Here is a 25,671-nt window from a genome sequence, read left to right as displayed (position 1 = left end):
AAGAATTTTTAAAAAAGAATATTGAATAGCTTAGAAAATTGGGACAGGGCTAGAGCTCTACAGCCAGGAACAATTATGCCTGAAATCACCATGACTTTGGCCTGGGGAAGACACAAGCTGCTGTCCTTGAAGCTCTAAATGCTCTACTAACACTAGACACCGTTCCCCGCCACTGCCAGACTTCCACACAGAGTTGAATTGGGAGATAAATGCAGAGTCTCTTCCAGTTTCAAGTGAAACAGGTTCCGTGCCCGTGAGAGAGTACAGCAAAGCATGTATCAGGCATTTCATCTGGGGTGGTGGGAGGGGAGGGCAAGACCCATGAGCTGGGAGATTTCCCCAAACCTAGAAAGGGGACTGAGGTACAGACTGGCTAAAAGAAGAGCGCATCTTCTGCCAAGTTTTAGATCAGTGCTGTTTAAATCTTAACGTGTATTAACCACCTGCAGCTCTTGCTAAAATAAAATGCACATTCTAATTGAGAGGGCTGAAAGAGTGCTTTACTAAGCCGTATGGATCCTGAGGCACAAAAACAAATCAGTAATACCCCTGTCTTTATTTAAAATTTTGGTATTCACAGTGGAATTTGTACTAATTTATATTTTATTAAGTAATCTCTAAGCCCAACATGGGGCTTGAACTAAGCGATCCCGAGATTGAGTCACATGCTCTACCAACTGAGCTAGCCAAGTGCCCCAAGTACTAATTTTTATTAAAAAAAAATAATAGAACAGTATCTTAATCGGTTTTGTGGCACCCAAGGTATGAGGGCCTCACTCACCTCACTCATTGTGCCCTGGTGTGTAGGCCTGTGAGTCAGCAGGTCCGGCGTGGAGCCGGAAACTGCCTTTCCCACAGGCTTTCAGCCCCAGCCATCGCTGGGTTCTACAGCTCACATGTGGAGTAAGGAGGCTGTGTGGTGGTATTTTCTCTGAGATGCAGACCATTCAATTCCAATTTAGGATTGAGATAAACATTTTATTTGCCCCTACTCATTACTTTATGACATCTAGTAAAAAATAGAAGGTAGCACATAAAATGCCTTTAAATGTTTCTTTCTCAACAAAAGTTATGTAAATATGAGCTTGCTTTTAGATGGTCATTGAAATTGGCAAAAACTTCAACTTGAAAAGGAAATTACGTCAATGCTGAAGATCTCATAGGTATTTTTTATTGAAAGATCACTTTCCTTCAATAGTGGACATTTTACATTAAATCTTTATACCAAAACCAAAAATCTCAAAATAATATTAAAATCACACTATTTTCCATCGTTTCTACTTAATTTTATTATTGGTAAAAATATGGCAAGACACTTGTAACTAATGTTTCTGCTTTAAAATAAGCAATTAAACTAAATGTCACAAGAAGAGACAATACATACTATAATTTGCTGATAACTGGCTAAAATAACTTAATGTGTAAGAATTGCACTTGAAAAATTAAAAAAGTAAACAAAAAGCTCATTTTATATATATATGTTTATGAACAGAGATTAATCTGTTACCTTTGCCAAGAGAAGTGTATGTTTAAGTTAAAAAAAAAAAATTTAACATCGCAATTATTCATTTAAAAAAAAGTCTTTTTACAGAATTTCCCCCATAGTTTGTTGATCAGAAAAGACTGCAACGCAACTAAAGCAAAATAACACTTCATTGGTATTTAGTGCAAATTTGGAGTTATTTTACATGAAATACTAAACATGTACCCTTTAAAAGTTGCTGGGGGTGCTGCGACCAACCGTGCTGTCCGCAGCGTCCTCTTTTACTTTTGGAGACTTTAAGAGAAACTTTGTAACTGAGGTATCTTCTCCTACTTCGTATGTGCTCGGTGCTCCGTGAGCCAGGAGCGGTGGGCTCATCTAGGATTCTTCATCAGTGACCTGACTGCTGCCCCTGTTCTCCACCCTTACTGGGGTATTATCCAGAGCTGACAGGATGAAAGAAAAAGTTAAGAATTATCGTAGCACTATAATACCAGGGCTCTAGGTGGAAAGATTCCCATTAAAAAGTGTGTTGTGTTAGTAATGAAATCACTGAAAACTGACAAATGCCTACATGTTTGGTTTAGGAATGAACAGCAGTGTGGAAAACATGCAGTGGAATATTAACTGCTTCCCACAGGAACAAAAGAAAATTCGTTACACTGATTCTTAATAGCTGGAAGACCCAGTATATAGACTATTAAGTCCAGCTTGCAGGAGTACAACCGTCCGCGTGACTGTATGTGCCACTAACCAGGAGGCTGAGCCATGGTTTCCAGACAAGAAAATGCCTTCTCTGTGGCGAATGGCAGAAAAGCAACAATACATTGCCTGTCAGATGAGCTCCGCATAGAGGAAAATGATGATGGATACTGGTAAGATGTGTTTTTGCAGGAGCGGGAAAAGGAATGCAGTTCCCCATGCACTGGGCAAAGGATGTATACTTCTATTATGGAGTCAGAATCTCAGAAAAGGAGAATATGCCAACACCATGAAATATAAAGTCAGTACTGGCAATGTGTGGGTTGGCTGGTAGGCCTGTGCTTCATGCTTGTGAATTGCCATGTGCCTTCTTTGGACCACACGGTTTGAGTAGCAAGGCCACTTAAGACTCGGAGATGTTTTCAAAGGTAGCAAGGTGAATGCTCAAAATTACAAATGCTATTGAACATTTGACTCTAAATATGAATTACTCGATTATGGTAAAGAAACTTTCCACAGAAGTCCTTAGTACACAGGCTCCAAATCTTGGCTTCCTGTTAAATTTTCCCTAAAGACCTAAGGGAATATTCAGAGACCTTCAATGTCAGCAGCCTCCCCTATCTTGTAGTAAATGTCTGGTTTGGGGGAATAGTTTTTTAATTTTTCCTTTCACTTCTTTGGGTAAAATGAGCCTCCCCTTCAGAGTTTTAAAAGCTAGATTACCCTGGAAGCAGTGTATCCCAAGGTTCTCCTTTGGGATGTATCAGAATTGGTCTGAAGAGTTTTGCCAGAATAGACCTTCCTGGCCCAGACTCACAGGATTGAATTTGGAAGGCAGGGGATGGGGCCAGGACATCTTAAGAACAACTGCACTAGGTCGGGAATTCTCAGAGCTGGGAAGAGAATCTGTGGCTTCCTTTCTTCATGATCCTAAATAAAAATGTTCCCTAGGAGCCAACTAGGCCAAATGTTTAGCACGTCCTGAAGGAGAGTACTGGTATGACAGGACCTGTCGGACATCAGTGTGGTGGAAGTGTGAATAGATTCACTTTCTGTGTTATGGTTTCAGATCAGGAAGGATTCAGAAAAGCAGACGTGGGCAGAGTTGGCAGCCAGACTGTTAGGATTCCCAGTTACTCAATGCATTCAGGAGAACGGGCGTCTTGTTTCTGTCTGTATGACCCCTTCTTTCGCCATTACTGTAGAAAAGGAAAGAAACCACCAAACATATGGTAGGGTAAATGTTCTAGATAAAAGAAGCTGGAGAATCAAAAAGTCATTACAAAGATGAGCAAACGTCCTGTTCTAAATGGTGTGTAGGCGTGTATGTGTGGAAGGGCTGTGGAAGGGGCGTGGTAGGCTCTTATGAAAAGTTCTTAGTTTGGAGATTTTGCTTCATGTGGTCCCTCGGATGGAACTTTCTCTTGAGAACGAGGAAGAGCTCAAGGTACCAGGACCTAGGATTGTGCAAATACACTCTTTACAAGAAATGCCACCGATTCAGTTTCTGAACATTATTTTAGAGCCTATAAAACATGCTGCTTTTCCCTAGCATGGTTTCTTTACCTCATATAAAAAATAAATAACAAGGGCAAGAGAAGAGCCAGTAACTGGCAGTAGGAGTGGATAAAAGTCACTCTACTTAATGATCTGTGGACAGTCGCTCCAGGCCTTGGCTTTCCTTTTGGCCAAAGCCAGCCAGGCTGGTTCTGTTGACACGGGGGCAGCATCTGGGGTTGAGAACCTCTTTGTGACTTCTTTCACCAGCGGTGCGGCAGGGGCTGAATCCGAGATCTCCACTGGATTGCGTTTTGAAGGAAAAGGATAAGAGTGAGTCAGAGCCGCATTCTGATGTATTAGGAGTGCAAGATTCAGAAGGGAAACCCCGGTGAAACATTGGGCATCTTTGGTGAGAATTAGGGAAAGAAAGCGATGTGATCAGAACTACTGCATACAGAATTACAGTGCAGAAGCCTAATTTTTTATGCACAGAAGCTATGCCTACATGGTAAGAAATAAAAGGTAAATGCTGTGGTTCTAGTTATCCAACCAGTCAGTTCCATGAAGAAAAACATCAAACCAGCAGTCTGAATTTATTGAACTGGTGAGGTCAAAACTTAACCCTTCTCCACCAGGCAGGCCCGGGGTGCCCCCTGCCCAAGGCCCCGGCTCCTGCCAGCCCTCACCACGTTCAGGCTTGCCCCCCCAATTCTTTCTGTACCAGACCTTAGAGGCTTCTTAAGATGAGGAATCTGGACTTATCTGCGTCCTATTTAGTACCCGTGGCAATGGCCTACACATGAACAGAACTCAGGAAATACTGATGGAAAAGACAAATACATCAGAACAAAGGTTTGCTTCAGTGAGCTGGAGCCACTCTCTGGGCACGGCCACAGAAGTCAGGCAGAGAAAGGTATGATCTCTGACTTTGGAATTTTATTTTGAAAGAATGCTCTCTCAGACACACCCATAGGGTTAGAACCCTCAAGTCTCGGGTGTAAGATCATATGAAATTACGCCCATGAAGGTTCTTGAGAAATCACATAGTGCTCCGAAGTGGTTTTAAAATATAGTTGTTGTTCTCCTCACCAAAATAGCATATAGGGCTTTAAGGGCGAGACCTCTTTACATTTCCATACCCAAGCTAGCAGGTAACAAAGGCATAAAACAGCCTAGGTCTCCAGGGTGGGAGCCCTCTAGGGCACAGGTTGCCCAGAAGGGAAAACAGACACCCTGCTAACCTCTGGGAGGAAGCTTGTTCCAACTCCTATCCATCCTTCAAGTGATTTGTAACAAGGAAATAGTTGGAAACATTACAGGATCACTTTAACAGAATAAAGAATCTTTTAAAAATGTCTTTTTTGTGTCATGAATATATTAACAGCAGTGTTTCATAAAGGACTCAGCTGAAAAACCTTGCTCTAAAGTCCTGCTGGTCAGAAACTTGCTATTTGAAATCCCACCAGTGAGTAGAGACCGTCCCACTTTTGCCTGGAAACAGGACCCTGAGTCTACTCTTGATCTCAGGTTTGAAGTCAACCCCTTTTATATACAACTCCTGCTCCTCCATCAAAACCCCATTCCACTTAAATTTTACCTAAACTTCACCCTTTCCCCCAAATCCTATTATAATCTCGCCTCTTCCTTTCTTGAGATGATTCTCACGGTCTCCAGTCTCCCTCGTAGGAGGAAGTTGGTGAACCTCATGTTGCTGGGACTAGAGGCAGTGGGGCATGGAGAGGGCTCGTTCAACACGGAGGAAGTGATCGGACCGGTTGATAGCACACTGGGAGCTTGAAACTGGCCACAGTGGGATTTACCCCATGAAAACTGTCAAATGCTACAAATCCCAGGTCTCCCCACTCCCTGAAGGGTGACTGTTAGCCATTTACCATCACATCACTGATGGTGGGAAGTCCCGGTGGGCTTTATCAGATGAGCTTTCTCAAAGGGTGGATGTGCGGGGTTGTGAGGCAGCCTGGGCCCTAGAGGGCCGCGTGTGCTGACCTTGTGGTCACACTCAAGGACGGAAAGCAGCTGCGAGACCAGGCGTGGACCTGCTCTCCCTACCTGTCACAGATGTAGGAAGGGTGTTGGCCTTTTTCAGCTGTTCTCTGCGCTCAAGCCTGGACGCTGCCGTCTCTGGCTTCTTCTCTTCCGGCTGGGTGGTGGGCTTGTGCAGGGACCCCGCCCTGCTCACGCTGCTGCTTCCAGGCTGTGGGCTGACACTGACCTGGGTGGACAGAGTCAGGGCACATGTCTTATCAACTGAAGGACATGGAAAGACTGACCGTGCAAGGCCGTGGGGCCTTCTGCGTGCCGGCCCCCAACCTCTGCTCCTGAAGGAGCAGTGGGGACTGCACGTGGGAGCAATGTGGGGCCAACCGTAACCCCCAGCCGTGGAGCAGCTCAGCTCAAAGGTCTCAGAGGGAAACCCACTTTCCAAAGAGAGGACCATCGAACAGACCATAAAATCAGGGTCACAGAGCAAGACTCCTGATTTTCCTCCCAACTCCCTACTCAAATACAATCACTCTATTTCCCTATTTCCCGTGTAACTGCTATGCGCATGGATTGCTGCTAGGCGTCACGGATTCTACCAAGTCAGGTTAACCTAAGAGAATAAGGAAACCAAAGAAAATTACTAACTGAACATACTTCCCTGGTTTAATGGTGATCAGTTTATTTATCGCTATAAACCTAAGTATTCTCCACCACTCCTAGCTAGCTTTTCTTTTTTTTTTTTTAAATCCTTGTGACCTAAAAGAGAGCCAAATTCAAGGAAGGCAAAGTTAAAGCTGAAGACCTAGTGACTCACGTTCTCTTTGGAGAGCTTTTCGGCCTGTTTGGCCTCCCTGGCTTGCTTCTTCTCCTCTCGAGTTGCTTGCTGCTCTCGAAACCCCTTCTGCTTCTGCAGTGCTAATGTTATCCACAGTGGTTGCACCGTTTCAACTTTCTCCGCAAGTTTGGAGCCATCTAAAGAGTGCCTGCTCTGAAGAACCGGCTTTTCTGTGGAAAAAGAGATTGTGGTATTGTGATGTCTTTTTTTTAAAGATTTTATTTATTCATTTGAGAGAAGCAGACTCCCATCCTGAACAGAGAGCCCGATGTGGGGCTCAATCCCAGGACCCTGGGATCATGACCTGAGCTGAAGGCAGATGCTTAACCGATTGAGCCACCCAGGTGCCCCGATACTGTGATTTAGAAGAAATATATGTTTGGGGGCACCTGGCTGGCTCAGTTGGTAGAGCATGTGGCTCTTGATCTCCGAGTCGTGAGATCAAGCCCCACACTGGGTGTAGAGATTAAATAAACTTTAAAAAAATTTTTAAAAAGAAATACATATTTGGTCTTTGTGCTCATTTCTAGAGCTCAGAGCTCCTAAAACCCTTGGGATTTCGTAAGTGATGACAGCATAAAGTGTCTCTTACTCTGTTAACGAGATGACTTTGGGACCGACACCAAGGATGCGGCTGGTGGCCAGAGGAGCCAAGCATGTGATTAGAGGGGTTGGATCTTTTGTTCCCGCCCCCAACCTCCAGGGAGGGGAGAGGGACTAGAGACTGAGTTCAGTTGCCAGTGGCTGATGATTTAATCAGTCGTGCCCACGTAGCCTCCATAAAAACCCAAAAGGACGGGGTTCAGGGAGTTTCTGCTTGATGAACACATGGAGATTTGAAGGGAGAGGTGTGCTCTGGGGGCAGGGAAACTCCATGCCCTTCCCCATATCTTGCCCTTCTGTGTCATTTCCATCTGGCTGTTCCTGAATTATATCCTTTTATAATAAACTGGTCATCTAGGAAACAAAATGTTTCTCTTGAGTTCTGTGAGCTGCTCTAGCAAATTAACTGAACCCAAGGAGGGGGTCACGAGCATCTCTGATTTAAGTTGATCAGAAGCACATGTGATGCCCTGGACTTGGGAATGGCATCTGAAGTAGGGACAGTCTTGTGGGACTGAGTCCTTAACCTGTGAGGCCTGATGCCATCTCCAGGTAGACTGCGTCAGAACGCAGCTGAAACGTAGTGTCTGAGGACTGTCTGGTGGTGTGGAGACCCCCCCCATCCCCCCGATGGAACTGTGATCAGAACCAGGAAAGGCAAAAGCAGGTTTGCAGTGAGACCGCTCACATATCTTGATCCCGCACCCCCTACAACTTGTGACATGAACTATTCAACTGTCCTTTCCTGACGTGAACTCTGCACCGATGCCTGAGAGACTTCTCTGGGTGGGGAGGTAACATCTTTGATGAACAGAAACACAGAAGCATTTTCCTTCCCTCAAAATGGAAGTAAAAATAAGATCTCCGGTGTCAGAAAATCTCAGGCCTACAGGGAACCCAGGCTGTTATCTGATTTATTGTTCTTATTTATCGCTTTTTAAGCCCAAACATCCTATGCGGAACCCCAATGGATGAAAGAGGTCCAAGGGAGGCTGCTCTACCTAGTGAGGCTGCTGGGGGCACAGGGCTCTGAGGGATGCAGCAGGAAACTGTGATTTTGGCCCAGTGCTCTCCTCTGACATACGGGAGTGTGAGCGTGCCATGCCCAAGGTCACCCAGCAGTTAGCGCCCCGGCCGAAGTCTGAACCTAGGACTTCCGATTTCCAGTCTGTGCTTTTCTTGTGGCTGACTGCCTCCCCCCGTGCAACCGTGGGCGACGCGCTGCACAGGTGGTAGGCCGCACAGGTTGAGTAATTAGAGTTTTACACTGAGCAGCCCCGGGTTTGACCTCATGTCAAACAAAAGCTCCTTGAACCTCCCTAAGGTCTTCTAATCCCTAAGGAGAGATGATAACGGCGCATGCCTCATCAGGCCGCCCCAAGGATGAAGAGATCCTGGACGGCAGAACATTCACAACAGTGCTTGGCGTGGAGTAACCGCTCTACAAGAGACCTGCTCTGTTTATATCTATGAGAATCATCCCCTTCTTTTCCCGCAAGTAAAAATCATGCCATTTTAGAGATAATCTTTCTGGCACTGAATCCTTTACTATCTCAAAGGAAAAGGGCTCACTATAGTCCTGTTCTTCAGAAATCGAATAGAAGTTTACACTTTGATGATCTAAAACCTTAACAAACAGGGCTCTCAGTCAACTTGACTTTATATTGAGGAGAAAGAACCAAAGTAAAATCAAATTAGGAATTCAAGCACAAAAAAGGGGCAGGTTCTGCTTTTCTATACCTTTTAGATCTATAACACTGTACAAAGAGAATTCCTATTTATAATGGGTCTTGGTCGTTACACTATCCCTAATCATCAAATAAACATTCAGGTATGATCTAACACAGTAAAGAAAACTGGCACACTTAAGAAGTATTAAAAAAAAACTTAAAGGTATTTTTAAGGAATCTTTAGTTAACAAAAAAAATTTAAAAATACAGTTGACCTTTGAACATGGGTTTGAACTGCGCAAGTCTACTTCTACGGGGATTTTTTTTTTTTTTTTAAATAAAAAGCGCAGTACTGTGAATGTACTCTTTCTTATGGTTTTCTTAATAACGTTTTCTTTTCTCCAGCTTACTTTATTGTACAAATACAGTCTTTAATGTACAAAATATGAGTTAATTGACTGTTTACATTATCACTAAGGCTTCCAGTCAGCTACAGGCTATTAATAGTTAAGTTTTGGGGAGTCAAAGGTTATACACGGATTTCAACTGCGCAGGAAGTTGGCGCCCCTAACCCCCACGATGTTCAAGGGTCAGCTGGTATTCACTTCAAGCATTACGCTTTAGATACACTTTAGATACATGGGAACGAGTTTAATAAATTTTAGGTTTTTTTACTCAAGGGCAGTGGCAGTGTAACACCTGTTTGTAAAATGTCTGAAAACCAAATTGCCAAGATCCAAATGATTTCCATTTGAAGCTATTATGTAAAAGGGAATCCCTACACTAAACATTCCATCTGAAAGTCATTAAAACCACTGGCCAGTTTCCTGAACAACAATTTTGACTGGTGTTTTATCACAAGGGTCAAAATACCTTTAAAGTAAAATTGCCTATTTTTATTTGAAAAGGTAAACCGCTAGCCAGATTTTTTATTTCCTTAGAACTGTGGCCCTTGAATAGCACATTCTGGAGTTAACGACCAGACTTTAAAAAGGCTGTAACACAGTATGTGTAAGGGTCTAACAGGTCTGGATTGTAGCTGAGGATCGATAAACAGAAAACGTTTGAGGATGTTAAAACGGGGCTCCTGTCTGAATTTCAGCCCAGGTTGCCCAAAGGCCTTCCGCAAATAATGGCGCCGACTCTCATATCCTGAAGTAAAGTTCTAGATCACCAACTTCGAACTGGCCCGGACAGCTACCACAAGGTCATAGAAAAATGAGAGTTGGGATAGAAGGAGCCAAGGTAAAACATTTGTTTAAACCTATTCTCTCTCATTCTAAACTCAGTGGACGAGGGGAACCACAGCCCATTCAGATTCCCTCTTTCGGGTTCTGGGGATATAATCAAGTACATCCCGGCCCTACAGAGTTTGAACCACTGCTCCCAAAGGTAAATTCTTGGAGAAAGGGCCACTTAAATATCTATTCCACCCACCATACAGAGGTGGAAATTTCAGAATGAGATGACCTCTAGAGGACAAACACGGGGTGGATTCAGAGTCAAAGCCCTCCCAGTGGCTCCACCAATGGACTGGTTCTCACTGGCCTCAGCCTTGGGAATGGAAATCTCCTTCTACAGTAGCGATCTACAAAATAAAGGGTGTGTGTGCCTAGGGGGTGTGCAAGGGAAGTCACTGGGGCTAAAGAAGAAAAGGTTAAAATTTCTGATATATTTTTAAATCTAAAAAGAAAAATGAAATCAAGCTTTTCTAATATTTAGTATTTAGACTGGCATGGACATCCTCACTCAGGCCATATACCAGAAGGCCACATGGAACAGTGTATTTACAGACCCCCCGAGGGAAGCTGGAAGCACCACGGGCAGGGAGGGACAGGGACGCTGTCCTCATTCCTCTGCTTCGAGCATACTGTGGCTACTAATAATACAAACAGAAGAAACCAGCGGAGCTGCAAGCTCTTTGCCGGCCACTTTACGAAGAAGGCAGAGCTGTCGAGGAGCTGGCCAAAGAAAATAAAAAGTAGCACCAGGATTTGCAACACAGATTTATGTCCGCCTGTTGTTTCAGTGAACTTCACCCTAAATGCAAGCGGAGCTCCAGGAGTTTTAGCTGATGACAGCACTACAGGTGCACAATTAACAAATGAAATTGGAGATCCACGCTTTAACATTCTTATTCTGATGGGGGTGTTCAGTCCAACACACTGGTCAGCCTGGCCTAGTGTGGGGTGGGAAAATCCCACTGGTCTTTAGACAGCACCCCCAAGGCATGTGGACCTTGCATCCATTGCTTCTTTTCTAGCAAATAAAGAAAAAATTCAGTTAGCAGAACCTAACAGCCCAGAATCTGGACCCTGGGAAAGAAAAAGGGGCAGTAACGGTTTTTGGTATGAAAATTACAATAAAGGGACTTCTCTAGAGAAAGAAGCACAACAGAGTTATTTCTCTGGGGAGAAGCTAAGGAGAGTGGAAGAGTCCCCCAGACAGTGAGAGGGACTTTGACGAGATCATAATATCAAAAACTGAAAATGGGGCTCCAGTTCAAGATGGCGAAATAGAAGGACCCCAAACTCCTCTCCTCCCATGGACACACCCAATATACGGCTACATAGGCAACAATTCCCTTTAAAAGAAATCCAAAAACTAGCTGAGCAACTCCTACACATTGGGTGAATGAGAAAAACCCCACACGGAAGGAGGCTGGAGAAGCTGAGACGCCATCTCACCATAAATCCACTCCCTGTACGATAACCCCCAACTGGGAGGGAACTCACAACTCCTAGCTTCTCCTTGAGGAGCAAAGGATTTGTCTCCACATCTGGTACCCCAACTTTTAAGACTTCTACCTAAGAGCCAGGCCCACCAAAACACCTAGCTCTGAAGGCCAATGGGGCTTGTCAGCACGAGTCCCGCGGGGCTATGGGGAACTAAGGGACAGCTCTTACTGGGCTTGTGGGAGGACTCCCCTCGGCGGTCCCCCAGGGCCCAGCACAGGGGGAAAACACCACCACAAAGAAGAAACTGAAAACGGGCTTCTCATCAGCAGGACAAAGAGAAATAAGGGAGAAATGGGCCGGCAGCTGCCGAGCTACATGCCGGTCTAAGGCTTGGTTAAAAAGGACAATGAGATCTCCCTGCCATAAGGCAAGTAACCAAACCAGCACTGCTGGGGAAACAGCTCTTTTCTCAGCAAAAATCACCATCCACCTAAACAATTCAACAAGAGAGAAGGCTTACGGGTTTCCTAATAAACCTCAGGGGAGAATTTCTGAGAAATGGGAGTAACTTCCTGGACTGTGACCCGAACGTTACCTCCAACTCTACGAACCCGACAAAGTATTCGCTTATGGTTCTCGGGGGCCCCAAAGCCAGTGCAAGTGCTCACGGCTACTCTGAAGAAAGACGAGCGGCGGCCCCGCGCGAGGGCGGCTGCTCGGCCATCTCTCGTAGGGGGCCTCGCAGGGCCAGGCTGCTGGGGCCGGGATGCAACTGCAGGGCGGTTGGCGCAAAGCTGCGCGCAACGGGGTCATCCACACCCAAGCTCCTCAGGCGGCGGCGGCGGCCGCAAGTCCCGACCTCCCACCGGGGCGCCGCTACTGCCCAGGGAGAAGGCGACGCGTCCGGGGAAACCTGTCTTCCCCGTCCCCGCCCGGGCCCTGCCTCAGATTAAGGGCGTCGTGGCTCATTAGGACCGTACTGCAGTTTCCGCTGTCAAGAGAAAGGGTGTCCGTCTCAGCGTCAGCGCCTGGACCCAAGTATCGCTAACGGTGCGAGCGGCGCACACGTCGCTGTCAGCACCTCCAAAATTCTGAAGCAGAGCAAGAAAAGCGCCTGGTTGGGACTCGCGAGAGGGCCTCCACCGGAGGGGGCTGCTCGGGCACGCGGCCGCTCCCGGCTCCGCTCCCGGGGCAAGCTCAGGCCTCCGCCGTGACGCCCACGAGGCGCGCGGCAGAGGCCGAGCGATCCCACCCACCCCAACCTACCTTTCCTCCCGGCCTCGGGGGTTTGGGAAGGCTTCTCCGGCCGAGCGGCCGGCAGGGCCGGGGAAGCGGGTTTGCGCTCCAGTTCCACCACTTCCTCCACTTCCTCCTCCTCCTCCTCCTCCTCCTCCTCCTCCTCCCTCTGGTGCGTCCGCCTCAGCTCCGCGGACGCCGGCGGCGGCGGCGGCCGGGGCTCATTGCTCTCGGGAGCCTCCGGGTCCGGCTTCCCCGCGCGGCGGGCCAGCAGCTCTACCAGGTAGGGCCTGCTCAGTTTGGAGAGTGGGGACGAGGGGGGCGTGTGACCGGCGGGCTTGGGGGCCAGCGCTGGCTTCTGCGCCGGGGGCATTTTGTTGGCCGCCTTGTCGTGCTCTGCGGCGGGGGTCTGGCTGCCGGCCGGCGGGGCCGCGGAAGAAGGGTGGGCTCTTGTGGCCGAGTCCTTCCAGGCGGACAGGGCTGGCTTCCTCTCGGGGGGCAGGGCCGGGCCATGCTTGGGGGCCACGGCTTCCGTCCCCTCTCCTTTTGCGCTCCCTGGTGCGGGTGGGCTGCCATCGGCATTGTCCCCGGTGCTGCTGTGCCTTTTCTTCTTCTTCTGTTCTGTCTGTTGGTCGCAGTGGAAGCGCAAGGAGTAGTTGGTCCTTCTCAATTTTATTCCGAAAGGTGAGGCTTTTTCCTCCTGGCCAGGCATCGAGGGGTCTGGCTTTCCTCTCCCGCTGGTGGTCTCACTGTCCGAAGCGGCCATGGGCTCTGCATGGGCCACGGCTTTGTGAGGCGGGTAAGCAGGGCTTGGGACAAGGAAAGACGGGAGGTCTTTGGCAAATTTGCACCCCTCTGTGGTGTCTGCTGGCTCTGGTTTCTCCGCGCCCTTGGGGAGCTCATTAGTAGCCAGGGGTTGGGGCACCGATCCGTCGCCGGCTCCCGGCGAGGGTCTTTTTCTAATGCTCTCTGCTTCTGTGTTGTGTTTGGAGGTCTCGGTGCCACCGTCAGAGAATTTCTGCCAAGCGGGCATAATAGAGAACTTCGCACTTACTGGGGGGGTCTTCCGGAGGTTCCCGCGGGAATCACTGCGGGCCCTGGGAGCGTGCTCATCACCGGGCCGAGACCGGCCTCTCTCGCTGCGCGGCTCACCCTCCGCGCTCTTCAGGATCCTGGACCGAATGGAAGCCCACTCAGCTAGCGCGGCCACACTGCTCGGAGACTCCTGGGGGGCCCTGACCTTCCCGCTGCCTGCCCGGGGCTCGACAGGCGCGCGGGCTGCGTTCTCCAGCGCAGGGACATCCACGTGCTTCTTTTCTTCTGACAAGCCCAGGAGAGACTTGCATGCCGTGTCCTTGATCTGGCTCAGGTTGACCGCCGCGCCGCAAAGCTGCGCGCCCGTCACCAGAATGGCTGTGTGGGGGACACTCAGGGAGGAGGGCAGGGCTTGGGCGGCCGGGCTGGCTCGGGGGTTCTTCGGCGCGTGGGGAGCGGAGGCCAGTCCCGCATCTCTCACGGGTGTCACTGGGCTCAAATTGACTCTGGGGAAGAGAATCTGTTTCCCTCCCGATGATACCTGGAAAGTGTAGGGCCTGGGCATGCTCTGCCTCTCGTCCACCTCCTGCCACCGGAGTTCCTCCCCCTTTCTGTCTGTCTGAAAGGCGGCGTCCTTTCTCTCCCCGGGAGTCTCTTCCACTTGCGCCTGGTGTTTCTGGGGAGGCTGCGCGCTAGTTTCTGGTCTCTGTTCCGGACGAGCACGACGGCCATGCCCAGGACCAGCCCCGCGCCGTCCCTGCAGCTCGCCGGCTGCCTCGGCCTCCTGACTCTGCTTCTCGCAAATCCTGGATTCCTCGGAGCTTTCTCGTTGCTTCTCGGGCTGCAGGTGCTCTCGTTTCCCAGGTTTCTCTGCAAAGTCGACGTGAAGTGGGCTCAAGCCCCTTTTGTCGTCCAGCTGCGGCCACCTCTCCTCGCGCACTCTCGCGGCTTCCCAACGCTCCATTTCCTGCCGCCTCGCGGCGTCCACTTCCTCACGCTTCCCCAGCTCCGCCCTTCCTTTGGCCGCTTCCTCCGGCCCCCGCCGCTGCTCCTCCTCCTGCCGCCGCTGCTCCTCCCATCCTTGCTGCTCCTCCTCCCGCCGGCGCTCTTCCTCTTCCAGCCGCCGCTGCTCCTCCCCCCGCCGGCGCTCTTCCTCTTCCAGCCGCCACTGCTCCTCCCATTCTCGCTGCTCCTCCCTTTCCCGCTGCTCCTCCCTTTCCCGCTGCTCCTCCTCCTCCTGCCGGCGCTGTTCCTCTTCCAGCTGCCGCTTCTCCCATTCTCGCTGCTCCTCCTCCCGCCGCCGCCGCTCCTCTTCCAAACGCAGCTGCTCCTCCTCCCGCCGCCGCTGCTCCTCTTCCAAACGCCGCTGCTCCTCTTCCAGCCGCCGCTGCTGCTCCTCCTCCCGCTGCCGCTGCTCCTCTTCCATCCGCCTGTGCTGCTCCTCCCGCCGCCGCTGCTCCTCCTCCCCATGCCTCCTGAGCTCCTTCAGTTCTTTTTCTTCCTGTAGCTGCCGCTGCTTCTCCGCCTCCTGCCCGCCGCACACCGCCTGCTCTTGGGCCTCCGGGTGCCTTCCTTCCTCTTGCTCCCTCGGCTCTTGGCCTTGGCCACCTTGCTCTCCCAGTCTCTGCCTCTCCTCTTCGTGCGGCCTCTTTCCTGCCTCCAGCTGTAGTTCTGTCTCCTCTCCCTGCTCGTCCTCTCCTTCCTCCTCCAAGAGCTCTTGGCTTCTGTTCTCTTCCCAAAGCCTCCTCTCCAAGGCCTGGAGTCTCTGCTCTTCCAGACGTCTCCTCTCAGCTGCCTCGGCCTTCTGCCGTTTGCATTTGGCCTCAAGCTCTAGCCAGTATTCTTCTTGGCATCTCTTCTCTTCTTCAGAGTCTAGCAGCTCTGGTTCCTCTTCGTGCCAAATTGGCTTGTCTTCTCCAGAGTGTCCGTTCTGGTCCAGGGAGGGCTGACGCGGAAGGCCACCATGTTCATTTGGTCGATCCTAAGGAAAGAAAGAATTAGCCTTTTCCTTTAGCACAGGCAACCATTACCCATCCTATTCATAATGTTGGTGGCCCTCTTAATCTCAAAAGAAGGGGTGCTTGGGTGTCTCAGATGGTTGGGCATCTGCCTTTGGCTCGGGTCATGATCCCAGGGTCCTGGGATCGAGTCCTGTATCAGGCTCCCTGCTCCTTGGGAGCCTGCTTCTCCCTCTGCCTGCCTCTCTCTCTCTCTCTCTCTCTCTGTCTCTCATGAATAAATAAATGGAATCTTAAAAAAAAAAAAAGAAGGGGCAGTCGTTCTTAAGTATAGAGCTCGGTAAACACCAAGAGCAAATTGCCAGGGTGCAGGAAAACACATCCTGTTCATGTTGACTCTCTAGCCCCTTTGTTGGTCATTCTCAAATTCCTTTTGCTTAATACAAATGAATCACAGGAGAACCAATAGCCCAGCATGAGGAAGATGAGAAAAAAATGACATTTGCACTTCATCGATGTGCCCTGAAACCTGTGACTTCAAAGTCCACCCCAGTCAAACCAAAGAACCTCTGGCTGAGCCATAGCAGGGGAGCTGGGTCACCTGGCCGGGGTGAAGCCAACGCCAAGTGTCCAGAGGCCCTCAAATGGCAGCCTCTCATTCCGAGGTCCACCAGCCCCCAGGCGGGCAACATGTTAGGGTGATGGACAGTAAAGGGGCCTGCTTGCCCTCGTTCACTGCAACACACCAGGTCCCTGATTCAAGAAACCTAGTTCATTCTACTGGCCCCTCATGGCACCACCCCACTGGGTAGAATGGGCACCCAGCAAGCATGGGCAGCTGCCTGATCAGGTTCTACATACCCTGCCTGGGACAGGTTCTACATACCCTGGCAAGCCACCGGTGCTTCTTGGACACCCTCTGGTTTTTTGGCTTTACGGACAATTTGTGCTTGGCGGCACTGTTGTCCAGGCGAGCGATGGCCAGGGGGATGGCATCTAGGTTGACACTTTCGATGGTTCCAGCAGAAGAGAAGTGCCTTTTTGGCCGAGACGGTTTAACTGGAGCCACCTGTATGGAGAGGAAACCACACAGTCCCGATCAGAACCGCGTGCGAGGAGTCCCAGAGCCGTTGCCCTTGCTGGATGGAGCCTGCACATTGCCCAGTCCGGCCCAGGGACAGCTTCGAGCAGGCAAGGCTCACTGGGACAGTGAGATGAGCATGGCTTTGGGAATTAAAAGGGGACACTGACGATTTGTTCGGCCAGTGCTACTTGCATTAACTCATACAGGTCAGATAACCTTTCAGGGACTAGTTTACCTACTCTAAATAATGTTGGGGGGGAGGTTAGAGTAGATGGGGGTGACAAAACATAGCCAGGGGGCCCAATCCTGCCCACAGCCTATTTTGGTAAATAAAGTTTTGCTAGCACACAGCTACGCCCATTGTCCATTGTCTTCAGCTGCATTTGGGCTACAAAGGAAGAGCACAACAAAGGAGAGTGTCCTGGTTGGACCTTATGGCCACAGAGCCTGAAATAAGTCATAGTTTGCTGAACCCTGGACCAGCTCATCTCTATGCTAAGGACTCTATTATCTAAGACACGACCTCAGACACCTGCAAATATCTCTCAGCTTCTACCTTAGTCCCTTTGAGGAGGGAACGTATCTTTTTCCTCTTTTCAGTCCCCTTTATGCCCAAGTAGCAAATCTCATTTGGCAAGTGTTCAATACATATTTTTGGGAGGAATGAAGGAACAACAACAAAGTAGATCGTCTATTTCATGCCTAGGGCATGAAATTGCTACCCACAAAAATGCTCTAGCACAATCACTCCAAGGCCACAGAGCACTGGGTTGAGTGCACCAAGCTGCTGAGAGGGGGAGGCCCTGGTGGAAAAAGGAAGGGCAGAAATGTACCAGCCAGGGGTGAGGGCTGTCCCTCAGAGGGCGAACGGTAGCACTGTAACGCAGATGCGTGCACTTAGAAACCACCACCTCGACACGCTGTACAGTTAGGTCAGAGAGCCCCAGCTCAGCCTGCTCCCGGAGGCCACACTGAATGGGAGGAGAAGCCACACCTGTAACTACTGAGAATTACCGGCCACAGCAAAGGGACGGCTCCCAGCCGCACGGCGCCAGCGCGCGGCAGAGGGCGCTCTCGGCCCTCCCTGCAGGGCCGGCAGCTCCCGAGACAGGCACCCCAGGAGCCGAGGCCGGGGTCCGTGTGTCAGCATTCATGCTACCGATGCAGAGCCGGTGGGGCTTAGCGGACAGCTTTGCTTTTTGCAATCACCTTCCATATTCATGCACAAAAGATAAAGGACCAAGCCAACTCCAAGAGCAAAATGGATGCTCAGTAAATAATAACTTAAGAAGCACAGAAGTAAGGAAAAATAATTCCAGCCTTTGGGCTCCTAGCTTTTATTTCTTTATAGTTATCTTTCTAATAGGTATCAAATTCTGAACTCTGGTTCAAAAGAAATGAATCAAACATTTATTTCCATCCCCTAATAGATGGATGAATAAAAAGCATCCGAGCCAAATGTGACAGACTGAAGGCACAGAGAAGCACTTGAAGCTGAGATTTAAATGCCAGGTTGCATTTCTAGTGTATTCCTCCCGGTCTTCTTCATTGTCTGGGTGGTGGCACTGTCTGCAGCATGCCCCTTCAGAAGACTCAGGGACATACTCTGCTCACTGTACCAACCCCCAGGAGGAGGCCTGGAGCCCCGTGCAGGTGAAGATTGCTCATGGGAGTGGACCGGCCTCTACAGGGTTCCCAAGACTCCGGTAGGCACAGTCCCGGGTTCAAATGAACACCAGAAAAGTTAAAAAACAAAAAAAAACATACAAGTAGAGAAAAGCTGAGGTTTTTTTTTTTTTACATCTCTAAATAGAAGGAGACTCTTTTCCGGAAGGTACAGGTGTTCTGAAATGTCTTTTTCAATGGCTTAACAGTGTCTGGAAAGACCTGGCACAGTTAGGAAGATGAGCAACGTCTAAGTGTGCAAATATGCACAGGCTGGGAGGTGGCTGTTTTTCCAAGCGGGGCTCAGTCCGAGCAGGTGCATAACGAACACTCTAACATCTACCACTGGTAACGTTCTGAAGGAACTGAAGGTCATGGGTGAAGGCAGCATTTACGAATGGAAAAATGAGACGGTGGGTCGACAAAACGGGGTGGGGGGGGCCAAAATGGAAGTTGAAGTAAAGACACTAAAAACAGAAGTTGAAGTCATACTACCTTCTCTTCCATCTCACTTCTGGCTCCAGGCCGATTCGGAGGACTCCGAGAACTTGGAGTGTCACTGGGCTGGAACAGTAAAGAGAGCGCTGCAGTCAGATGCCAGAACAGGAAGTCCCAGGCAGATAAGCGGACTCCAGCTGCACGTGGGAAAGGTGGGTGTCCCGGTGGGGACTCGGCTAATGTCCCGACTAGGACTCCCGGCACGGACTGTACACTTTCTTCTTTTCCTGAGTTCAACACATCTCCATCCGGGCAGCCTCTAGCCTCTGTCTTTGCTGCATTTCCCCAGGTCTGAGAGAAGCCAGGCTCCAGCCTCTCACCACCCCACCTGGGAAGCAGGGCTGGGTCACACACCTGACCTCAGAGCTTTTGGCCATGCCCATTGCCTTCACCCCCTTCACCTGCGACACCTCTCACCTCTATGCCAGGCCTTTTCTCTGTGGGAAGGAAAGGCCCTACCAAAGCTGCAAAGGGCTGGGCTGAGAAGGTGGATGACCAGAGGAGGCAAAACCCTCAGCATGGAAGGAAGAAGAAAAAGGCTGAAGATCCCCAGCCCAGTTGCCTCACCTGCCCTGGGAAGGGCCACACCATGTCGCCTGCCCCTGAGGGCACGCTGTATCTTCTACCTGGCGTGGCCCATCTCTACAAACAGGTGTTATCATCCCCTCCGGAGCAAGAGTGTCAGCTTCCGTACCTCAGCCTGTTTTCTGCACCACTTAGAAGCACCTTTAGAAAATACAAATCGGGCGCCTGGGTGGCTCAGTCGGTTGGGCATCTGACTCTTGGTTTTGGCTCGGGTCATGATCTCACGGTCATGGGATGGAGTCCCGCGTCGGACTCTGTGCTGAGCTGAGCATGGAGCCTGCTTGGGATTCTCTCTCTCCTCCCTTTGCCGCTCCCCCCCACCCCCCGCTCATGCTCTCTCACTCTCCCTCAAATAAAAATAAAATTTAAAGAAAAAATAGAAGAAAACACAAATCAGATTATGTGACCAACAGGCTTAAAATTCTACTTCTCTCAGAATAGAATTCACCTTTTCCCCATGGTTTGCACAATCTGGCCTCTATACCTCGCTCTCCTCCCTTTGCCCCCCCTCCAGGGTCTGGCTGTCCGCACCAACCTGCTTTCTTTTGGGACACCTTCAGCCCCATCTCTGGGCCTCTGTACTTGCTCTTCCCTCTGCAGAGAACATGGCTCCCACCCCCAGGACTGCTCAGGCTGCTCTGACCTCCTTGTCTAGAGAGTGGCCCCTCACCCACCACGTTACTCACTTTTCCGTCACTCCGCCTTACCTCCTGGGCAGCATTTTTCGTGATCCAGAGTTATTACATTTATTATATAAATAAGTTATTATATTTATACATATGTGTTGACTTGCCACATGACTCTTCTCTCATTAGAATGTAAGCTATGCGGAGGCAGCCCCCAGACTAATCTCGCTCATCTCTGCAATACCCACAGCTGGGGCAGCACCTGCAGACCAACTGAGCCTCCTTCTCCCTCAGGCCACAGTCCCTGGCACTTATTAGATCCTCAGTAACAGTGAGGACATTTGCTTCAGTCCTTGGGAAGTCCGTGCATGAAGGCTGATTTTCGTCGCTGCCCCCTAGCCCTGGAGACATTGGACCTGATGGGAGGGCTGGGCCCCGTCCTTTTACCCACCACGCCACCCGCCACCCACATGTCTGGGGACCAGGAGTCATGAGGGCCGGAGGCAGACTGGGGGGCGGCAACAGCAGGGGAATGGCCTGTTCCTTCCTTCCTCACTTTGCTCTGCAAATCACTTCTCTTTCTTACCGCCCTTCTGACACATTAGCTGATAGCAAGCATGACTTTGGGGGGCACGTCCATTTTAACAACAGCAGTGTAATTTCAGGCGTCTTGCTAGGCAGAGCACAGAAAATGCTTTCTGTTGAGACTGGAAGGTTCGGTGCCTCACCTAGAGACCTCCCTGCTTCAGCTGCTGGTGGGGCCTTCCCTCCTTCCCCACTAGAGGCCCGAGGATGTCCCCTCTGCTGCTGGAAGGACTCTCATTCCGGGATGCCCTCATGGTGTTTCTTTCCAAGTGTCAAAAGACCAAATTCAGAAAGGACAATGCTGAACCAATGTGACTTTCTTCCCTCATTAAGTAGACTTCAAGCTGGCCTGTTCGATATGTTCTGTCTCGTTAGGCACTTACTTCTTTGTTTTCTCATCTCCCTTTAAATTAGTCCAATTTGACAAGTAATTACTTGGTGCTACTAAGTAAGGCACTAGCTGAGTCCTGGGGAGACAGAGATGTGAAAGACCCAATTTGTCCTCAGGGAACTCCACATTTAGAGATGGAGAGAACACAATTACATGGACACAGATGAGTACAGATGTGTGAGAAGCACAAAGGACGCACAGCAAAGACACAGAAGAGATAGCACCGCGTGGGGGTAAGGCCAACTAAGGCTTCCCAGAAAAGGTGGGCCCACCTGAGTCTTGAAGAGTAAGTGGAAGATGCTGTGAGGAGTGCCTGCGAAGGGCACGTCTCCTCTTCCCCACCCCCACCCGCCCCTCCAAGTGCACCTCCCTGCAGCTCACGGCGCCTGACCACGAAGTGCCCTCCAGCCCGGGGCTACTCATCAGAAAATCTTCTCTCACATATTCCCTGTACAGCAGACCCCAGAGCTACTGGATGCCCCGGGCCACTGCCCAACGTCCTCCCCTCGCCTATCAGCAACCAAGTCATTCCCTGGAGGAGCCTTACTTTGTTCTCGGTGTCTGAGAGGATGATGTCCTCGTGAGTCACAATTTCCACGGGACTGGTCAGGAACAGATCCTCTTCTAAGCTAGCCTCACCACTGTCTGCCTTCTTCATGGGAATGGCAGTGGGTGGTGGCCGCCCAAACTTGATGTTTTTGCTCAACTGTCGCTGGAGGAAAAAACAAAGAAAGATGTTCTGAAGCAGGGAAGCAGGTCACGAGAAGCGCGAGCAGATGCCCCGGCATATCTAGTGGGCACCGAGGCATGTTCTGCACACGTTTCTAGACTAAATACCATGCCAGTAAGCCACGATGCAGTCCTGGAACAAGTGGATTTGTTTTCTAGTTTCTCTTCCTTTCCCACCCTCAAGCCATGAGCTTTTTCATCCAGCCACCTCTTTCCCGGAGATGCCAACATTATCCAGGGGGGCAGAGAGACCACATTTCCGAACCAAAAGTGGGGATACGTGTAATGACAAAAATTTTTTGATTAACCCTATAAATGTATTTATTAAAAAGTCTTTTAAAAGTATAAAAATGGTATAGAAAATAGTTACGTGAACTGCAGGAACCACTGGGGGAAATCAAGACCCACATGGTTGCTGTAACAGGGGCACCCTCCAGCTTCTTTTGACACGTTCTCCTTGAATATTTACGCTTTAGGCACTTTCCTCCCCAGCCCCTCGCTCGAACACCATGTTCTTCTCACAATGGGCAGTGAGGTGAAGGAGGCCCCAGTGCTGGCAAGTCTTTCCACAATCAATGCGTAAATCATGGAAGGCACAGAACAATCCTGTCCTGCCCCTAGGACTCTTTTTGCCTTGCTGCAGCTAGACACTGTGAGCTGTGGGACAGAAGGGCTGGAGAGGTAGGCAGGAGGAAAGGGCCAAGAAGGGATGCATTATTGGTGGCAGGTAGCTAGAAGGGTGTGTGTGGGGGAAATGGGGTAGAAATTAGGAAGATCAACAGAATTAGAGAAAAGCCAGATTAGAAAAGAAATATATTCTCTGAAGAAAAAATAAATAAATATAATGTTAAAGAAAGGGCAAAATATTTAATGGGTTGTGGCAGAGAAAATGAACATTCAGGAAGAAAAAAGGGTATGCCATGGCCACCTGAAGGACTACTGAATTAAAAATACTGTAGAAACGCCTGCCTTTTTCTACAGCAGGGTTCTCAACCTCGCACTACTGGCATTTCGGCCACATCATTCTCTGGTGTGGGGAGCTGTCCTGTGCGTTGTAAAATGTTTAGCAGCAGCACCCTGGCCTCCGGAAACTGGATGCCGGTAGCAGTTCCTTCCCTGTCGAGACAACCAAAAATGTCTCTGTCGGGTGCCTGACATCCGCTGCGAGGGTAAAACTGCTGTGGCTGAGAGCTCCTGCTCTAGACCTACGGACTTGGGCTTCATAGTCCTTTTGTACCAGAAGGAAGGAAGGAAGGAAGGAAGGAGGGAGGGAGGGAGGGAGGGAGGGAGGGAGGGAGGGAGGGAGGGAGGGAGGGAGGGAGGGAGGGAGGGAGGGAGGGAGGGAGGGAGGGAGGGAGGGAGGGAGGGAGGGAGGGAGGGAGGGAGGGAGGGAGGGAGGGAGGGAGGGAGGGAGGGAGGAAAGAAAGAAAGAAAGAAAGAAAGAAAGAAAGAAAGAAAGAAAGAAAGAAAGAAAGAAAGAAAGAAAGAAAGAAAGAAAGAAAGAAAGAAAGAAAGAAAGAAAGAAAAGAAAGAAAGAAAGAAAAAAAGAAAGAAAGAAAAGAAAAAAAGAAAGAGAGAGAGAGAGAAAGAAAGAAATAAAATGCATTATCTGATATTTATCTTTAATCTGGCTAATATTTAATCCCATAGAGCCGCAATGAGCCTTAGTAATCACATAGTCCAGCCCCCTCATTTTATAAAAAATGTCAGAGGTCCAGTGGGGAGAGGTGACTGGCCCAAGCTTATGGAAAGAAAGTGTGACCCCAGAGGGATCTGAGGCCAGGTCTCCTAAAACCAGAGTCAGTGTTATTTGCATCGCATCCCACAGGTTCTCACAAATTTGACATTGTGCCTCTTTATTCCTCTAGGGGCAGAAATAAAGATGATACAGCATTTTTAAGACCTTGCCCAAGTTCCCTGGCAGGGGAATCCCTTGAGGGAAATGCCCCTTCTGAACTCAAGGGTACTAAATCCACCCGCTCGTGCCCAGCTCCCCCTCGGCCCTGCATGGTAGACAGTGAGACTGCAGAGATATGGAAAAGATGAGCCCAAGACTGCCCTCCCCGCACCCCAGGGTCACCCCAGCATGCCAAGTCAGGAGCACAGAAAGACAGAGGACTTGTATTTGATCTGCTGCTATTTCAGCCTGAGCCTGGCTCCCCTGGCACCACAGGGAAGGAGCACATATCAAAAGCCCCAAGTTCAGCCAGTGAAGTACAGAGTACAGCTTGAGCAGCCTGAAAGGGTTTGGGGAGGAGAAGGCTGAAAAAGGGTGTCTTCTCAAAACCAGTTTAGCAGGAAGCGGCAGTTAGTATCTACTCTAAGCAGATCAATAAGCAGGCACGGTTAGAGCAGCCGATGGAGCCAGACAAGAGGACACGGTGTAATGGAGTCACAGGCCCATCTCACTCTGCTGACCTGTGGGAGAGGGGTCGGGACGCGGGCAGAGGAGGTGGCATGGTTCCTGTGTCCTAGTGAAAGCCCTAGCAGGACCTCCCTCTGGGACTCCCAGCCCAGCTTTCGGTCTACCAGTTATCCCTGCTCTAGGAGTGTTGGCCGAGAGCTGGAAAGTGTTCTAAATCCCCTTAGACTGAGACCTCCTGTTGTCAGGGTCTGCCATCTCTCAATGCTCCTGAACGACTAAAATGAGGGTATTTCTTCTAGTTATAATAGAAAGAATAATTCTTTAACGAGTTTCCAAGGAGAACTTGGCCTAACAGTCAATGCCAGTTAGGGGTTTTTGCCACCATAACAAAAAAAGAATGAATATGCTGATATTTTTCTTCATTAGGGCACCTTTTAAAATACTGATGTTGGTCCACCCTGATGCTTAAGAGACAACCAAGCATATGACACAATGTAATCGCAGCCTAGATGGAAATAAGCTCCAAAGATAGGATGGCTGTCATGGAACAATGGAAAAGCTACGAGAGAATGGAAAGAGGAAATCGACGGAATGAGAACAGAAGAAATAGGGCACATGGGACGAAGCTAGGAAGTGGAGAGGGTGGTGTTAAGAGCTAAGTGGAGAATGAAATCAAAGAGGTGAGCCGAGAGGAGGGTGCAGGGGCGTGGGGTGTGGGCCTGGCGGCAGGTACCCAGTTGAGGGTGGGGAGAGAGAGAGGGAAGAAGAGGTGGAGGGTGGGAATGAGAATGTGTGTGTATTGAAGGGATGATTTACGTCACAGAGATGTGCATCCTGGCAAAAGAAACACAATGCTGTTGTCTTTGAGAATAACAGTGTGCATTTCTGTAAAGCCGCTGGTTTAAAATCCCTCTAGAAAAAATAAATTCAGGCTGGTGGCTGCGAGCTTCGGGGGATGGAGGAGGGGAGGACCCAGGTCATCACAGAAATGCTGGCCGAGTTCAGGGATTGAGCTGCAGCCTCTCTGTCCAGACAAAGGACTGCCTTCCTAGACACACACACCTGCAGCTGTCAGGGATGAGACCGCAGAACTAGGCCAGGGTAGGCCTTAGGGTCCAAGGCCGTGGTGACTGAGCCTTAGGTTCTCAAGGCCGAGGCTCCTGCACCTGCATTTTTCCCTCCCTGCGGTTCCTGATCCAAGGCTTTCTTCAGCTGACTCAAAGGAGATAGGGCTGTAGAGACACTGTGTGATTTAACGACAATTAAAAGGTGACTGCTGAAACCTATTTGGCAATCTCGGGTGTCACGTGACTTGAATGTAGGGATCAGTGTGACTTTTTTTGTGACTTTAGTTCTGTCCACTACTCAGGCATTGTCATGAGAGGAACTTTGATAGAAGCAATCCCTGACAACCAGCTGTTTGGACGACCATTCCCTCC

General features: G+C 49.7%; 2 protein-coding genes across 18 annotated transcripts in view; one reads left to right on the top strand and one right to left on the bottom strand.

Moving 5' to 3' along the window:
- AASDH (aminoadipate-semialdehyde dehydrogenase) overlaps window positions 1-2,205 on the top strand; it is a 39,491-nt gene extending 37,286 nt beyond the window's left edge. The window contains exon 16 of one of the 2 annotated variants that reach the window (XM_027597497.1): window positions 2,071-2,205. Coding sequence is in view for 1 of the 2 variants with exons in the window: in XM_027597496.1 (XP_027453297.1) it covers window positions 2,071-2,156 (86 nt within the window). In the remaining variant the exon portion in view is untranslated. The remainder of the gene's footprint in view (window positions 1-2,070) is intronic. The other variant, XM_027597496.1, reaches the window with a different exon arrangement.
- Window positions 863-25,671, bottom strand: part of CRACD (capping protein inhibiting regulator of actin dynamics) — a 258,544-nt gene continuing 233,735 nt past the window's right edge. For 13 of the 16 annotated variants that reach the window (XM_027597477.1, XM_027597476.1, XM_027597475.1 and 10 more), the window contains 8 exons: window positions 21,686-21,850; window positions 18,949-19,017; window positions 16,591-16,773; window positions 12,742-15,727; window positions 6,504-6,694; window positions 5,756-5,918; window positions 3,828-3,984; window positions 3,246-3,384 (listed from right to left, as the gene is read on the bottom strand). In XM_027597477.1, the coding sequence (XP_027453278.1) occupies window positions 3,306-3,384; window positions 3,828-3,984; window positions 5,756-5,918; window positions 6,504-6,694; window positions 12,742-15,727; window positions 16,591-16,773; window positions 18,949-19,017; window positions 21,686-21,850 (3,993 nt within the window). In that variant the 3' untranslated portion in view covers window positions 3,246-3,305. Of the gene's footprint in view, window positions 1,930-3,245; window positions 3,385-3,798; window positions 3,985-5,755; window positions 5,919-6,503; window positions 6,695-12,741; window positions 15,728-16,590; window positions 16,774-18,948; window positions 19,018-21,685; window positions 21,851-25,294; window positions 25,394-25,671 lie in introns of those variants that run through there. The other 3 variants (XM_027597490.1, XM_027597481.2, XM_027597482.2) reach the window with 3 other exon arrangements.

The sequence above is a fragment of the Zalophus californianus genome, chromosome 2 (assembly GCF_009762305.2).
Source record: "Zalophus californianus isolate mZalCal1 chromosome 2, mZalCal1.pri.v2, whole genome shotgun sequence".
NCBI lineage: Eukaryota > Metazoa > Chordata > Mammalia > Carnivora > Otariidae > Zalophus > Zalophus californianus.
The sequence above is the reverse complement of the archived record's forward strand: the minus strand, read 5'-3'. Positions and strand labels throughout refer to the sequence as shown.